Source organism: Heterodontus francisci, chromosome 4 (assembly GCF_036365525.1).
Source record: "Heterodontus francisci isolate sHetFra1 chromosome 4, sHetFra1.hap1, whole genome shotgun sequence".
NCBI lineage: Eukaryota > Metazoa > Chordata > Chondrichthyes > Heterodontiformes > Heterodontidae > Heterodontus > Heterodontus francisci.
Window position 1 is genome coordinate 4543686 of NC_090374.1, and position 17464 is coordinate 4561149.

The following is a 17464-nucleotide window of genomic DNA, read 5'->3' on the forward strand; positions in this document are numbered from 1 at the left end:
GGGAGGAAACCGGAGCACCCAGAGGAAACCCACGCAGACACAGGGAGAACTTGCAAACTCCACACAGACAGTACCCAGAATTGAACCCGGGTCGCTGGAGCTGTGAGGCTGCGGTGCAGCCTAGCACAATCTAGCAATTTAAAAGCTAGCACTGAACCAGGGATCTCCTGGTTGAATTTCCTCAATCTTCCATACAGTCTGTTAAAGTTATATTCCTTCATTGAATAACCATCTGTTTCCAACATCTATCAAAGTCTGGCCATACCTCATACACATTCCATAGGTCATCTTTCTTGTAAATTTCACCAGGAATTCTAACAGAAGATCCAACCCTTCATCAGTATCCAACTGACAAGCATCCAGTTCACAAAAAATTTTACTCAACTCTTCACTTCAGTCTTCCCTTCGTCCCTCAAACACAGGCTTTTCAGAACTAAATTTGGTGGCAGTCATTCACCATTTGCTTACTTCCCTCGCATCAATCATAGTCTCATTGAATGATGGAACAAGCTCGAGGGGCACAATAGTCTACTCCTGTTTTTTTCCCCTTTTTTAAAAATGTATTCTTTCATGGGATGTGGGCGTCACAGGCCAGGCCTGCATTTATTGCCCATCCCTAATTGCCCTTGAACTGAGTGGCTTGCTCAGCCATTTCGAGGGCATGTAAGAGTCAACCACATTGCTGTGGGTCTGGAGTCACATGTAGGCCAGACCAGGTAAGGACAGCAGATTTCCTTCCCTAAAGGACATTAGTGAACCAGATGGGTTTTTACAACAATCGACAATGGATTCATGGCCATCATTAGACTAGCTTTTTAATTCCAGATCTGTTCTAATGCATCTGCTGCCCTGGTGCTCCTTCCTCTGGGCATGGGTCTTCACCTAGTGTCAGTGAGGAAGGAGAGACAAAAAGCACCCATTCCACTTACCTTTACACTGTTTCTTGTACAGGGCTTCGACCAGGACGATCTCCAATTTCTCCAACAATTCAGCCTGCTCCAGCTCCCCGTTCACCTTCACAAGAATCTTCTGCTGTGCTTCAAACCACTTCTCCAGCTTGGGCCAGTTGTCAAGGAAACCAGTGAGCCTATCAAATGACACCAATTCATGCATGCACCATCAGCAACCTCAGCTCTCTTCCTTCTCGGGTATAGCTAACAGTGAATCTGACTCACCAGGGCCAGGCAGAAAGTGGCTTTATTTATTTATTTATTTATTTAGAGATACAGCACTGAAACAGGCCCTTCGGCCCACCGAGTCTGTGCCGACCAACAACCACCCATTTATACTAACCTTACAGTAATCCCATATTCCCTATCACCTACCTACACTAGGGGCAATTTACAATGGCCAATTTACCTATCCCCTGCAAGTCTTTGGATGTGGGAGGAAACCGGAGCACTCGGCGAAAACCCATGCAGACACAGAACTGGAAAACTCCGCACAGATAGTACCCAGAACCGAACCCGGGCCGCTGGAGCTGTGAGGCTGCGGTGCTAACCACTGCGCCACTGTGCCGACATATCTGTGGCTCACTAGGAGTGGGGATCACCATGGGATCAGTCAATAGGGGCATGGGTCACTGTGGGTCACCAAAGACAGGGATTACAATGGATTTAATCACAGGGGCAGCGGGTCACTGAAGCCTGGTTTCAGTGAGTGTTCAGTGACCGACGCTGGGGTCACTGGTGTTCATTCACCAGGGTGACTGTGGTTGGGGTGTATTCATTGGGCCAGTGGCGTGGATTCACCAGGGTGACTGTGCACTGGTGTTCATTCACCAGGGTGACTGTGCACTGGTGTTCATTGCCCTGGGTGACTGTGCACTGGTGTTCATTCCCCAGGGTGACTATGCACTGGTGTTCATTGCCCTGGGTGACTGTGCACTGGTGTTCATTCACCAGGGTGACTGTGCACTGGTGTTCATTGCCCTGGGTGATTGTGCACTGGTGTTCATTCACCAGGGTGACAGTACACTGGTGTTCATTGCCCTGGGTGACTGTGCACTAGTGTTCATTCACCAGGGTGACTGTGCACTGGTGTTCATTGCCCTGGGTGACTGTGCACTGGTGTTCATTCACCAGGGTGACTGTGCACTGGTGTTCATTGCCCTGGGTGACTGTGCACTAGTGTTCATTCACCAAGGTGACTGTGCACTGGTGTTCATTCCCCAGGGTGACTGTGCATTAGTGTTCATTCCCCTGGGTGACTGTGCACTGGTGTTCATTGCCCTGGGTGACTGCGCACTGGTGTTCATTCCCCTGGGTGACTGTACACTGGTGTTCATTGCCCTGGATGACTGAGCATTAGTGTACATTCCCCAGGGTGACTGTGCACTGGTGTTCATTGCCCTGGGTGACTGTGCATTAGTGTTCATTCCCCTGGGTGACTGTGCACTGGTGTTCATTCACCAGGGTGACTGTGCACCAGTGTTCATTCCCCTGGGTGACTGTGCACTGGTGTTCATTGCCCTGGGTGACTGTGCACTGGTGTTCATTCCCCAGGGTGACTGTGCATTAGTGTTCATTCACCAGGGTGACTGTACACTGGTGTTCATTGCCCTGGGTGACTGTGCACTGGTGTTCATTCCCCTGGGTGACTGTGCACGAGTGTTCATTCACCAGGGTGACTGTGCACTGGTGTTCATTCACCTGGGTGACTGTGCACTGGTGTTCATTGCCCTGGGTGACTGTGCACTGGTGTCATTCACCAGGGTGACTGTGCATTAGTGTTCATTCCCCTGGGTGACTGTGCATTCGTGTTCATTCAACAGGGTGACTGTACACTGGTGTTCATTGCCCTGGGTGACTGTGCACTGGTGTTCATTCCCCTGGGTGACTGTGCACTGGTGTTCATTGCCCTGGGTGACTGTGGTTGGGGTGTATTCATTGGGACAGTGGCGTGGATTCACCAGGGTGACTGTGCACTGGTGTTCATTCACCAGGGTGACTGTGCATGAGTGTTCATTCCCCAGGGTGACTGTGCACTGGTGTTCATTGCCCTGGGTGACTGTGCACTGGTGTTCATCCACCTGGGTGACTGTACACAGGTGCTCATTCCCCTGGGTGACTGTGCACTGGTGTTCATTGCCCTGGGTGACTGCGCACTGGAGTTCATTCACCAGGGTGACTGTGCACTGGTGTTCACTGCCCTGGGTGACTGTGCACTAGTGTTCATTCACCAAGGTGACTGTGCACTGGTGTTCATTCCCCAGGGTGACTGTGCACTGGTGTTCATTCCCCTGGGTGACTGTGCACTGGTGTTCATTGCCCTGGGTGACTGCGCACTGGTGTTCATTCCCCTGGGTGACTGTACACTGGTGTTCATTGCCCAGGATGACTGAGCATTAGTGTACATGCCCCAGGGTGACTGTGCACTGGTGTTCATTGCCCTGGGTGACTGTGCATTAGTGTTCATTCCCCTGGGTGACTGTGCACTGGTGTTCATTCACCAGGGTGACTGTGCACCAGTGTTCATTCCCCTGGGTGACTGTGCACTGGTGTTCATTGCCCTGGGTGACTGTGCATTAGTGTTCATTCCCCTGGGTGACTGTGCACTGGTGTTCATTCACCAGGGTGAATGTGCATTAGTGTTCATTCCCCAGGGTGACTCTGCACTGGTGTGCATTCCCCAGGGTGACTGTGCACTGGTGTTCATTCACCAGGGTGACTGTACACTAGTGTTTATTCACCAGGGTGACTGTGCACAGGTGTTCATTCCCCAGGGTGACTGCGCACTGGTGTTCATTCCCCAGGGTGACTGTGCACTGGTGTGCATTCCCCAGGGTGACTGTGCACTGGTGTTCATTCCCCTGGGTGACTGTGCATTAGTGTTCATTCCCCAGGGTGACTGTGCACTGGTGTTCATTGCCCTGGGTGACTGCGCACTGGTGTTCATTCCCCTGGGTGACTGTGCACAGGTGTTCATTGCCCTGGGTGACTGCGCACTGGTGTTCATTCCCCTGGGTGACTGTGCATTAGTGTTCATTCCCCAGGGTGACTCTGCACTGGTGTGCATTCCCCAGGGTGACTGTGCATTAGTGTTCATTCCCCAGGGTGACTGTACACTAGTGTTCATTCACCAGGGTGACTGTGCATTAGTGTTCATTCCCCTGGATGACTGTACACTAGTATTCATTCACCAAGGTGAATGTGCGCTTGTGTTCATTCCCCAGGGTGACTGTGCATTAGTGTTCATTCCCCTGGGTGACTGTGCACTGGTGTTCATTCCCCTGGGTGACTGTGCATTAGTGTTCATTCCCCAGGGTGACTGTGCCTTAGTGTTCATTCACCAGGGTGACTGTGCACGAGTGTTCATTCCCCAGGGTGACTGTGCACTGGTGTTCATTGCCCTGGGTGACTGTGCACTGGTGTTCATTCCCCTGGGTGACTGTGCATTAGTGTTCATTCCCCAGGGTGACTGTGCCTTAGTGTTCATTCACCAGGGTGACTGTGCACGAGTGTTCATTCCCCTGGGTGACTGTGCACTGGTGTTCATTCCCCTGGGTGACTGTGCATGAGTGTTCATTCCCCAGGGTGACTGTGCACTGGTGTTCATTCCCCTGGGTGACTGTGCATGAGTGTTCATTCCCCAGGGTGACTGTGCACTGGTGTTCATTGCCCTGGGTGACTGTGCATTAGTGTTCATTCCCCAGGGTGACTGTGCACTGGTGTTCATTCACCAGGGTGACTGTGCATGAGTGTTCATTCCCCAGGGTGACTGTGCACTGGTGTTCATTCCCCTGGGTGATTGTGCACGAGTGTTCATTCACCAGGGTGACTGTGCACTGGTGTTCATTCACCTGGGTGGTTGTGCATGAGTGTTCATTCCCCAGGGTGACTGTGCACTGGTGTTCATTGCCCTGGGTGACTGTGCATTAGTGTTCATTCCGCTGGGTGACTGTGCACTGGTGTTCATTCCCCTGGGTGACTGTGCATGAGTGTTCATTCCCCAGGGTGACTGTGCACTGGTGTTCATTCACCAGGGTGACTGCGCACTGGTGTTCATTCCCCAGGGTGACTGTGCACTGGTGTTCATTCCCATGGGTGACTGTGCACTAGTGTTCATTCCCCAGGGTGACTGTGCATTAGTGTTCATTCCCCAGGGTGACTGCACTAGTGTTCATTCCCCTGGGTGACTGTGCATTAGTGTTCATTCCCCAGCGTGACTGCGCACTGGTGTTCATTCACCAGGGTGAGTGTGCACTGGTGTTCATTCCCCAGGGTGACTGTGGTTGGGGTGTATTCATTGGGACAGTGGCGTGGATTCACCAGGGTGACTGTGCACTGGTGTTCATTGCCCTGGGTGACTGTGCATTAGTGTTCATTCCCCAGGGTGACTGTGCACTGGTGTTCATTCCCCAGGGTGACTGTGCATTAGTGTTCATTCCCCAGCGTGACTGCGCACTGGTGTTCATTCACCAGGGTGACTGTGGTTGGGGTGCATTCATTGGGACAGTGGCGTGGATTCACCAGGGTGACTGTGCACTGGTTTTTCATTCCCATGGGTGACTGTGCACTAGTGTTCATTGCCGTGGGTGACTGTGCATTAGTGTTCATTCCCCAGGGTGACTGCGCACTGGTGTTCATTGCCCTGGGTGAATGTGCATTAGTGTTCATTCCCCAGGGTGACTGTGCACTGGTGTTCATTCACCAGGGTGACTGTGCATTCGTGTTCATTCCCCAGGGTGAGTGTGCACTGGTGTTCATTCACCAGGGTGACTGTGCACTAGTGTTCACTCACCAGGGTGAGTGTGCACTAGTGTTCATTCCCCAGGGTGACTGTGCACTGGTGTTCATTCACCAGGGTGACTGTGCACAGGTGTTCATTCCCCAGGGTGACTGCGCACTGGTGTTCATTCCCCAGGGTGACTGTGCACTGGTGTGCATTCCCCAGGGTGACTGTGCATTAGTGTTCATTCCCCAGGGTGACTGTGCACTGGTGTTCATTCCCCTGGGTGACTGTGCATTAGTGTTCATTCCCCTGGGTGACTGTGCACAGGTGTTCATTGCCCTGGGTGACTGCGCACTGGTGTTCATTCCCCTGGGTGACTGTGCATTAGTGTTCATTCCCCAGGGTGACTGTGCACTGGTGTGCATTCCCCAGGGTGACTGTGCATTAGTGTTCATTCCCCTGGGTGACTGCGCACTGGTGTTCATTCACCAGGGTGACTGTGCACTGGTGTTCATTGCCCTGGGTGACTGTGCACTGGTGTTCATTCCCATGGGTGACTGTGCACTGGTGTTCATTCCCCTGGGTGACTGTGCATTAGTGTTCATTCCCCAGGGTGACTGTGCACTGGTGTTCATTCCCCTGGGTGACTGTACACTAGTGTTCATTCACCAGGGTGACTGTGCATTAGTGTTCATTCCCCTGGATGACTGTGCACAAGTATTCATTCACCAAGGTGAATGTGCATTAGTGTTCATTCCCCAGGGTGACTGTGCGCTGGTGTTCATTCCCCAGGGTGACTGTGCATTAGTGTTCATTCCCCAGGGTGACTGCGCACTGGTGTTCATTCCCCAGGGTGACTGTGCATTAGTGTTCATTGCCCTGGGTGACTGTGCACTGGTGTTCATTCCCCTGGGTGACTGTACACTAGTGTTCATTCACCAGGGTGACTGTGCATTAGTGTTCATTCCCCTGGATGACTGTGCACAAGTATTCATTCACCAAGGTGAATGTGCATTAGTGTTCATTCCCCTGGGTGACTGTGCACTGGTGTTCATTCCCCAGGGTGACTGTGCACTGGTGTTCATTCCCCTGGGTGACTGTGCATTAGTGTTCATTCCCCAGGGTGACTGTGCCTTAGTGTTCATTCACCAGGGTGACTGTGCACTGGTGTTCATTCCCCTGGGTGATTGTGCACTAGTGTTCATTCACCAGGGTGACTGTGCACTGGTGTTCATTCACCTGGGTGGTTGTGCATGAGTGTTCATTCCCCAGGGTGACTGTGCACTGGTGTTCATTGCCCTGGGTGACTGTGCATTAGTGTTCATTCCGCTGGGTGACTGTGCACTGGTGTTCATTCCCCTGGGTGACTGTGCATTAGTGTTCATTCCCCTGGGTGACTGTGCACTGGTGTTCATTCCCCTGGGTGACTGTGCATTAGTGTTCATTCACCAGGGTGACTGTGCACGAGTGTTCATTCCCCTGGGTGAGTGTGCACTGGTGTTCATTCCCCTGGGTGACTGTGCATTAGTGTTCATTCCCCAGGGTGACTGTGCCTTAGTGTTCATTCACCAGGGTGACTGTGCACTGGTGTTCATTCCCCTGGGTGATTGTGCACGAGTGTTCATTCCCCTGGGTGACTGTGCACTGGTGTTCATTCCCCAGGGTGACTGTGCCTTAGTGTTCATTCACCAGGGTGACTGTGCACTGGTGTTCATTCCCCTGGGTGATTGTGCACTAGTGTTCATTCACCAGGGTGACTGTGCACTGGTGTTCATTCACCTGGGTGGTTGTGCATGAGTGTTCATTCCCCAGGGTGACTGTGCACTGGTGTTCATTCCCCTGGGTGACTGTGCATTAGTGTTCATTCCCCTGGGTGACTGTGCACTGGTGTTCATTCACCAGGGTGACTGTGCATTAGTGTTCATTCACCAGGGTGACTGTGCACAGGTGTTCATTCCCCAGGGTAGCTGCGCACTGGTGTTCATTCCCGAGGGTGACTGTGCACTGATGTGCATTCCCCAGGGTGACTGTGCATTAGTGTTCATTCCCCTGGATGACTGTGCACTGGTGTTCATTCCCCTGGGTGACTGTGCATTAGTGTTCATTCCCCAGGGTGACTGTGCACTGGTGTTCATTGCCCTGGGTGACTGTGCACTGGTGTTCATTCCCCAGGGTGACTGTGCATTCGTGTTCATTCCCCTGGGTGACTGTGCACTGGTGTTCATTGCCCTGGGTGACTGTGCACAGGTGTTCATTCCCCAGGGTGACTGCGCACTGGTGTTCATTCCCCTGGGTGACTGTGCACAGGTGTTCATTGCCCTGGGTGACTGTGCATTAGTGTTCATTCCCCAGGGTGACTCTGCACTGGTGTGCATTCCCCAGGGTGACTGCACTAGTGTTCATTCCCCTGGGTGACTGCACTGGTGTTCATTCACCAGGGTGACTGTGCACTGGTGTTCATTCCCATGGGTGACTGTGCATTAGTGTTCATTCCCCAGGGTGACTCTGCACTGGTGTGCATTCCCCAGGGTGACTGTGCATTAGTGTTCATTCCCCTGGGTGACTGCACTGGTGTTCATTCCCCTGGGTGACTGTGCATTAGTGTTCATTCCCCAGGGTGACTCTGCACTGGTGTGCATTCCCCAGGGTGACTGTGCATTAGTGTTCATTCCCCTGGGTGACTGCACTGGTGTTCATTCACCAGGGTGACTGTGCACTGGTGTTCATTCCCCTGGGTGACTGTGCATTAGTGTTCATTCCCCAGGGTGACTGTGCACTGGTGTTCATTGCCCTGGGTGACTGTGCACTGGTGTTCATTCCCCTGGGTGACTGTACACTAGTGTTCATTCACCAGGGTGACTGTGCATTAGTGTTCATTCCCCAGGGTGACTGTGCGCTGGTGTTCATTCCCCAGGGTGACTGTGCATTCGTGTTCATTCCCCTGGGTGACTGTGCACTGGTGTTCATTGCCCTGGGTGACTGTGCACAGGTGTTCATTCCCCAGGCTGACTGTGCACTGGTGTTCATTCCCCAGAGTGACTGCGCACTGGTGTTCATTCCCCAGGGTGACTGTGCACTGGTGTTCATTCCCCTGGGTGACTGTGCATTAGTGTTCATTCCCCAGGGTGACTGTGTACTGGTGTTCATTCCCCAGGGTGACTGCGCACTGGTGTTCATTCCCCAGGGTGACTGTGCACTGGTGTTCATTCCCCTGGGTGACTGTGCATTAGTGTTCATTCCCCAGGGTGACTGTGCACAGGTGTTCATTCCCCAGGGTGACTGCGCACTGGTGTTCATTCCCCAGGGTGACTGTGCACTGGTGTGCATTCCCCAGGGTGACTGTGCATTAGTGTTCATTCCCCAGGGTGAGTGTGCACTGGTGTTCATTCCCCTGGGTGACTGTGCATTAGTGTTCATTCCCCAGGGTGACTGTGCACTGGTGTTCATTGCCCTGGGTGACTGCGCACTGGTGTTCATTCCCCTGGGTGACTGTGCACAGGTGTTCATTGCCCTGGGTGACTGCGCACTGGTGTTCATTCCCCTGGGTGACTGTGCATTAGTGTTCATTCCCCAGGGTGACTCTGCACTGGTGTGCATTCCCCAGGGTGACTGTGCATTAGTGTTCATTCCCCAGGGTGACTCTGCACTGGTGTGCATTCCCCAGGGTGACTGTGCATTAGTGTTCATTGCCCTGGGTGACTGCGCACTGGTGTTCATTCCCCTGGGTGACTGTGCATTAGTGTTCATTCCCCAGGGTGACTCTGCACTGGTGTGCATTCCCCAGGGTGACTGTGCATTAGTGTTCATTCACCAGGGTGACTGTGCACTGGTGTTCATTCCCATGGGTGACTGCACTGGTGTTCATTCACCAGGGTGACTGTGCACTGGTGTTCATTCCCCTGGGTGACTGTGCATTAGTGTTCATTCCCCAGGGTGACTGTGCACTGGTGTTCATTGCCCTGGGTGACTGTGCACTGGTGTTCATTCCCCTGGGTGACTGCACTGGTGTTCATTCACCAGGGTGACTGTGCACTGGTGTTCATTCCCCTGGGTGACTGTGCATTAGTGTTCATTCCGCAGGGTGACTGTGCACTGGTGTTCATTGCCCTGGGTGACTGTGCACTGGTGTTCATTCCCCTGGGTGACTGTGCACTAGTGTTCATTCACCAGGGTGACTGTGCATTAGTGTTCATTCCCCTGGATGACTGTACACTAGTATTCATTCACCAAGGTGAATGTGCATTAGTGTTCATTACCCAGGGTGACTGTGCGCTGGTGTTCATTCCCCAGGGTGACTGTGCATTAGTGTTCATTCCCTGGGGTGACTGTGCCTTAGTGTTCATTCACCAGGGTGACTGTGCACGAGTGTTCATTCCCCTGGGTGACTGTGCATTAGTGTTCATTCCCCTGGGTGACTGTGCACTGGTGTTCATTCCCCTGGGTGACTGTGCATGAGTGTTCATTCCCCAGGGTGACTGTGCACTGGTGTTCATTCCCCTGGGTGACTGTGCATGAGTGTTCATTCCCCAGGGTGACTGTGCACTGGTGTTCATTCACCAGGGTGACTGTGCATGAGTGTTCATTCCCCAGGGTGACTGTGCACTGGTGTTCATTGCCCTGGGTGACTGTGCACTGGTGTTCATTCCCCTGGGTGATTGTGCACGAGTGTTCATTCACCAGGGTGACTGTGCACTGGTGTTCATTCACCTGGGTGGTTGTGCATGAGTGTTCATTCCCCAGGGTGACTGTGCACTGGTGTTCATTGCCCTGGGTGACTGTGCATTAGTGTTCATTCTGCTGGGTGACTGTGCACTGGTGTTCATTCCCCTGGGTGACTGTGCATGAGTGTTCATTCCCCAGGGTGACTGTGCACTGGTGTTCATTCCCCAGGGTGACTGTGCACTGGTGTTCATTCCCCTGGGTGACTGTGCATGAGTGTTCATTCCCCAGGGTGACTGTGCACTGGTGTTCATTCACCAGGGTGACTGTGCATGAGTGTTCATTCCCCAGGGTGACTGTGCACTGGTGTTCATTGCCCTGGGTGACTGTGCACTGGTGTTCATTCCCCTGGGTGATTGTGCACGAGTGTTCATTCACCAGGGTGACTGTGCACTGGTGTTCATTCACCTGGGTGGTTGTGCATGAGTGTTCATTCCCCAGGGTGACTGTGCACTGGTGTTCATTGCCCTGGGTGACTGTGCATTAGTGTTCATTCTGCTGGGTGACTGTGCACTGGTGTTCATTCCCCTGGGTGACTGTGCATGAGTGTTCATTCCCCAGGGTGACTGTGCACTGGTGTTCATTCACCAGGGTGACTGCGCACTGGTGTTCATTCCCCAGGGTGACTGTGCACTGGTGTTCATTCCCATGGGTGACTGTGCACTAGTGTTCATTCCCCAGGGTGACTGTGCATTAGTGTTCATTCCCCAGGGTGACTGCACTAGTGTTCATTCCCCTGGGTGACTGTGCATTAGTGTTCATTCCCCAGCGTGACTGCGCACTGGTGTTCATTCACCAGGGTGAGTGTGCACTGGTGTTCATTCCCCAGGGTGACTGTGGTTGGGGTGTATTCATTGGGACAGTGGCGTGGATTCACCAGGGTGACTGTGCACTGGTGTTCATTGCCCTGGGTGACTGTGCATTAGTGTTCATTCCCCAGGGTGACTGTGCACTGGTGTTCATTCCCCAGGGTGACTGTGCATTAGTGTTCATTCCCCAGGGTGACTGTGCCCTGGTGTTCATTCACCAGGGTGACTGTGCACTGGTTTTTCATTCCCATGGGTGACTGTGCACTAGTGTTCATTGCCGTGGGTGACTGTGCATTCGTGTTCATTCCCCAGGGTGAGTGTGCACTGGTGTTCATTCACCAGGGTGACTGTGCACTAGTGTTCATTCACCAGGGTGAGTGTGCACTAGTGTTCATTCCCCAGGGTGACTGTGCACTGGTGTTCATTCACCAGGGTGACTGTGCACTAGTGTTCATTCCCCAGGGTGACTGTGCACTGGTGTTCATTCACCAGGGTGACTGTGCACTAGTGTTCATTCACCAGGGTGAGTGTGCACTAGTGTTCATTCACCAGGGTGACTGTGCACTGTTGTTCATTCACCAGGGTGACTGTGCATTAGTGTTCATTCACCAGGGTGACTGTGCACTGTTGTTCATTCACCAGGGTGACTGTGCATTAGTGTTCATTCCCCTGGGTGACTGTGCACTGTTGTTCATTCACCAGGGTGACTGTGCACTGGTGTTCATTCCCATGGGTGACTGTGCATTAGTGTTCATTCCCCAGGGTGACTGTGCACTGCTGTTCATTGCCCTGGGTGACTGTGCACTGGTGTTCATTCCCCTGGGTGACTGTACACTAGTGTTCATTCACCAGGGTGACTGTGCATTAGTGTTCATTCCCCAGGGTGACTGTACACTAGTATTCATTCCCCAGGGTGACTGTGCACTAGTGTTCATTCCCCTGGGTGACTGTGCATTAATGTTCATTCCCCAGGGTGACTGTGCACTGGTGTTCATTCACCAAGGTGACTGTGCATTAGTGTTCATTCCCCAGGGTGACTGCGCACTGGTGTTCATTCCCCTGGGTGACTGTGCATTAGTGTACATTCACCAGGGTGACTGTGCACAGGTGTTCATTCACCAGGGTGACTGTGCATTAGTGTTCATTCCCCAGGGTGACTGTGCAATGGTGTTCATTCACCAAGGTGACTGTGCATTAGTGTTCATTCCCCAGGGTGACTGCGCACTGGTGTTCATTCCCCTGGGTGACTGTGCATTAGTGTTCATTCACCAGGGTGACTGTGCACAGGTGTTCATTCCCCAGGGTGACTGCGCACTGGTGTTCATTCCCCAGGGTGACTGTGCACTGGTGTGCATTCCCCAGGGTGACTGTGCATTAGTGTTCATTCCCCAGGGTGACTGTGCACTGGTGTTCATTGCCCTGGGTGACTGTACACTAGTATTCATTCACCAGGGTGACTGTGCACTGGGGTTCATTCCCCTGGGTGACTGTACATTAGTGTTCATTCACCAGGGTGACTGTACACTAGTATTCATTCACCAGGGTGACTGTGCACTGGTGTTCATTCCCCTGGGTGACTGTGCATTAGTGTTCATTCCCCAGGGTGACTGTGCACTGGTGTTCATTGCCCTGGGTGACTGTGCACTGGTGTTCATTCACCAGGGTGACTGTGCATTAGTGTTCATTCACCAGGGTGACTGTGCACAGGTGTTCATTCCCCAGGGTAACTGCGCACTGGTGTTCATTCCCGAGGGTGACTGTGCACTGATGTGCATTCCCCAGGGTGACTGTGCACTGGTGTTCATTCCCCTGGGTGACTGTGCATTAGTGTTCATTCCCCAGGGTGACTGTGCACTGGTGTTCATTGCCCTGGGTGACTGTGCACTGGTGTTCATTCCCCTGGGTGACTGCACTGGTGTTCATTCACCAGGGTGACTGTGCACTGGTGTTCATTCCCCTGGGTGACTGTGCATTAGTGTTCATTCCCCAGGGTGACTGTGCACTGGTGTTCATTGCCCTGGGTGACTGTGCACTGGTGTTCATTCCCCTGGGTGACTGTACACTAGTGTTCATTCACCAGGGTGACTGTGCATTAGTGTTCATTCCCCTGGATGACTGTACACTAGTATTCATTCACCAAGGTGAATGTGCATTAGTGTTCATTCCCCTGGGTGACTGTGCACTGGTGTTCATTCCCCTGGGTGACTGTGCATGAGTGTTCATTCCCCAGGGTGACTGTGCACTGGTGTTCATTCCCCTGGGTGACTGTGCATGAGTGTTCATTCCCCAGGGTGACTGTGCACTGGTGTTCATTCACCAGGGTGAGTGTGCATGAGTGTTCATTCCCCAGGGTGACTGTGCACTGGTGTTCATTCCCCTGGGTGACTGTGCATTAGTGTTCATTCCCCTGGGTGACTGTGCACTGGTGTTCATTCCCCTGGGTGACTGTGCATGAGTGTTCATTCCCCAGGGTGACTGTGCACTGGTGTTCATTCCCCTGGGTGACTGTGCATGAGTGTTCATTCCCCAGGGTGACTGTGCACTGGTGTTCATTCCCCTGGGTGACTGTGCATGAGTGTTCATTCCCCAGGGTGACTGTGCACTGGTGTTCATTCACCAGGGTGACTGTGCATGAGTGTTCATTCCCCAGGGTGACTGTGCATTAGTGTTCATTGCCCTGGGTGACTGCGCACTGGTGTTCATTCCCCTGGGTGACTGTGCATTAGTGTTCATTCCCCAGGGTGACTCTGCACTGGTGTGCATTCCCCAGGGTGACTGTGCATTAGTGTTCATTCACCAGGGTGACTGTGCACTGGTGTTCATTCCCATGGGTGACTGCACTGGTGTTCATTCACCAGGGTGACTGTGCACTGGTGTTCATTCCCCTGGGTGACTGTGCATTAGTGTTCATTCCCCAGGGTGACTGTGCACTGGTGTTCATTGCCCTGGGTGACTGTGCACTGGTGTTCATTCCCCTGGGTGACTGCACTGGTGTTCATTCACCAGGGTGACTGTGCACTGGTGTTCATTCCCCTGGGTGACTGTGCATTAGTGTTCATTCCGCAGGGTGACTGTGCACTGGTGTTCATTGCCCTGGGTGACTGTGCACTGGTGTTCATTCCCCTGGGTGACTGTGCACTAGTGTTCATTCACCAGGGTGACTGTGCATTAGTGTTCATTCCCCTGGATGACTGTACACTAGTATTCATTCACCAAGGTGAATGTGCATTAGTGTTCATTACCCAGGGTGACTGTGCGCTGGTGTTCATTCCCCAGGGTGACTGTGCATTAGTGTTCATTCCCTGGGGTGACTGTGCCTTAGTGTTCATTCACCAGGGTGACTGTGCACGAGTGTTCATTCCCCTGGGTGACTGTGCATTAGTGTTCATTCCCCTGGGTGACTGTGCACTGGTGTTCATTCCCCTGGGTGACTGTGCATGAGTGTTCATTCCCCAGGGTGACTGTGCACTGGTGTTCATTCCCCTGGGTGACTGTGCATGAGTGTTCATTCCCCAGGGTGACTGTGCACTGGTGTTCATTCACCAGGGTGACTGTGCATGAGTGTTCATTCCCCAGGGTGACTGTGCACTGGTGTTCATTGCCCTGGGTGACTGTGCACTGGTGTTCATTCCCCTGGGTGATTGTGCACGAGTGTTCATTCACCAGGGTGACTGTGCACTGGTGTTCATTCACCTGGGTGGTTGTGCATGAGTGTTCATTCCCCAGGGTGACTGTGCACTGGTGTTCATTGCCCTGGGTGACTGTGCACAGGTGTTCATTCCCCAGGCTGACTGTGCACTGGTGTTCATTCCCCAGAGTGACTGCGCACTGGTGTTCATTCCCCAGGGTGACTCTGCACTGGTGTGCATTCCCCAGGGTGACTGTGCATTAGTGTTCATTCCCCTGGGTGACTGCACTGGTGTTCATTCACCAGGGTGACTGTGCACTGGTGTTCATTCCCCTGGGTGACTGTGCATTAGTGTTCATTCCCCAGGGTGACTGTGCACTGGTGTTCATTGCCCTGGGTGACTGTGCACTGGTGTTCATTCCCCTGGGTGACTGTACACTAGTGTTCATTCACCAGGGTGACTGTGCATTAGTGTTCATTCCCCAGGGTGACTGTGCGCTGGTGTTCATTCCCCAGGGTGACTGTGCATTCGTGTTCATTCCCCTGGGTGACTGTGCACTGGTGTTCATTGCCCTGGGTGACTGTGCACAGGTGTTCATTCCCCAGGCTGACTGTGCACTGGTGTTCATTCCCCAGAGTGACTGCGCACTGGTGTTCATTCCCCAGGGTGACTGTGCACTGGTGTTCATTCCCCTGGGTGACTGTGCATTAGTGTTCATTCCCCAGGGTGACTGTGTACTGGTGTTCATTCCCCAGGGTGACTGCGCACTGGTGTTCATTCCCCAGGGTGACTGTGCACTGGTGTTCATTCCCCTGGGTGACTGTGCATTAGTGTTCATTCCCCAGGGTGACTGTGCACAGGTGTTCATTCCCCAGGGTGACTGCGCACTGGTGTTCATTCCCCAGGGTGACTGTGCACTGGTGTGCATTCCCCAGGGTGACTGTGCATTAGTGTTCATTCCCCAGGGTGAGTGTGCACTGGTGTTCATTCCCCTGGGTGACTGTGCATTAGTGTTCATTCCCCAGGGTGACTGTGCACTGGTGTTCATTGCCCTGGGTGACTGCGCACTGGTGTTCATTCCCCTGGGTGACTGTGCACAGGTGTTCATTGCCCTGGGTGACTGCGCACTGGTGTTCATTCCCCTGGGTGACTGTGCATTAGTGTTCATTCCCCAGGGTGACTCTGCACTGGTGTGCATTCCCCAGGGTGACTGTGCATTAGTGTTCATTCCCCAGGGTGACTCTGCACTGGTGTGCATTCCCCAGGGTGACTGTGCATTAGTGTTCATTGCCCTGGGTGACTGCGCACTGGTGTTCATTCCCCTGGGTGACTGTGCATTAGTGTTCATTCCCCAGGGTGACTCTGCACTGGTGTGCATTCCCCAGGGTGACTGTGCATTAGTGTTCATTCACCAGGGTGACTGTGCACTGGTGTTCATTCCCATGGGTGACTGCACTGGTGTTCATTCACCAGGGTGACTGTGCACTGGTGTTCATTCCCCTGGGTGACTGTGCATTAGTGTTCATTCCCCAGGGTGACTGTGCACTGGTGTTCATTGCCCTGGGTGACTGTGCACTGGTGTTCATTCCCCTGGGTGACTGCACTGGTGTTCATTCACCAGGGTGACTGTGCACTGGTGTTCATTCCCCTGGGTGACTGTGCATTAGTGTTCATTCCGCAGGGTGACTGTGCACTGGTGTTCATTGCCCTGGGTGACTGTGCACTGGTGTTCATTCCCCTGGGTGACTGTGCACTAGTGTTCATTCACCAGGGTGACTGTGCATTAGTGTTCATTCCCCTGGATGACTGTACACTAGTATTCATTCACCAAGGTGAATGTGCATTAGTGTTCATTACCCAGGGTGACTGTGCGCTGGTGTTCATTCCCCAGGGTGACTGTGCATTAGTGTTCATTCCCTGGGGTGACTGTGCCTTAGTGTTCATTCACCAGGGTGACTGTGCACGAGTGTTCATTCCCCTGGGTGACTGTGCATTAGTGTTCATTCCCCTGGGTGACTGTGCACTGGTGTTCATTCCCCTGGGTGACTGTGCATGAGTGTTCATTCCCCAGGGTGACTGTGCACTGGTGTTCATTCCCCTGGGTGACTGTGCATGAGTGTTCATTCCCCAGGGTGACTGTGCACTGGTGTTCATTCACCAGGGTGACTGTGCATGAGTGTTCATTCCCCAGGGTGACTGTGCACTGGTGTTCATTGCCCTGGGTGACTGTGCACTGGTGTTCATTCCCCTGGGTGATTGTGCACGAGTGTTCATTCACCAGGGTGACTGTGCACTGGTGTTCATTCACCTGGGTGGTTGTGCATGAGTGTTCATTCCCCAGGGTGACTGTGCACTGGTGTTCATTGCCCTGGGTGACTGTGCATTAGTGTTCATTCTGCTGGGTGACTGTGCACTGGTGTTCATTCCCCTGGGTGACTGTGCATGAGTGTTCATTCCCCAGGGTGACTGTGCACTGGTGTTCATTCACCAGGGTGACTGCGCACTGGTGTTCATTCCCCAGGGTGACTGTGCACTGGTGTTCATTCCCATGGGTGACTGTGCACTAGTGTTCATTCCCCAGGGTGACTGTGCATTAGTGTTCATTCCCCAGGGTGACTGCACTAGTGTTCATTC

The 17464-nt window shown here is 53.0% G+C and overlaps 1 protein-coding gene across 3 annotated transcripts in view; it reads right to left on the minus strand.

Annotated features, from left to right (window-relative positions):
- The window catches only part of spef2 (sperm flagellar 2), an 849051-nt gene that overhangs the window by 251946 nt on the left and 579641 nt on the right, over positions 1–17464 (minus strand). For all 3 annotated transcript variants that reach the window (XM_068029096.1, XM_068029094.1, XM_068029095.1), the window contains one exon: positions 930–1087. In XM_068029096.1, the coding sequence (XP_067885197.1) occupies positions 930–1087 (158 nt within the window). The remainder of the gene's footprint in view (positions 1–929; positions 1088–17464) is intronic.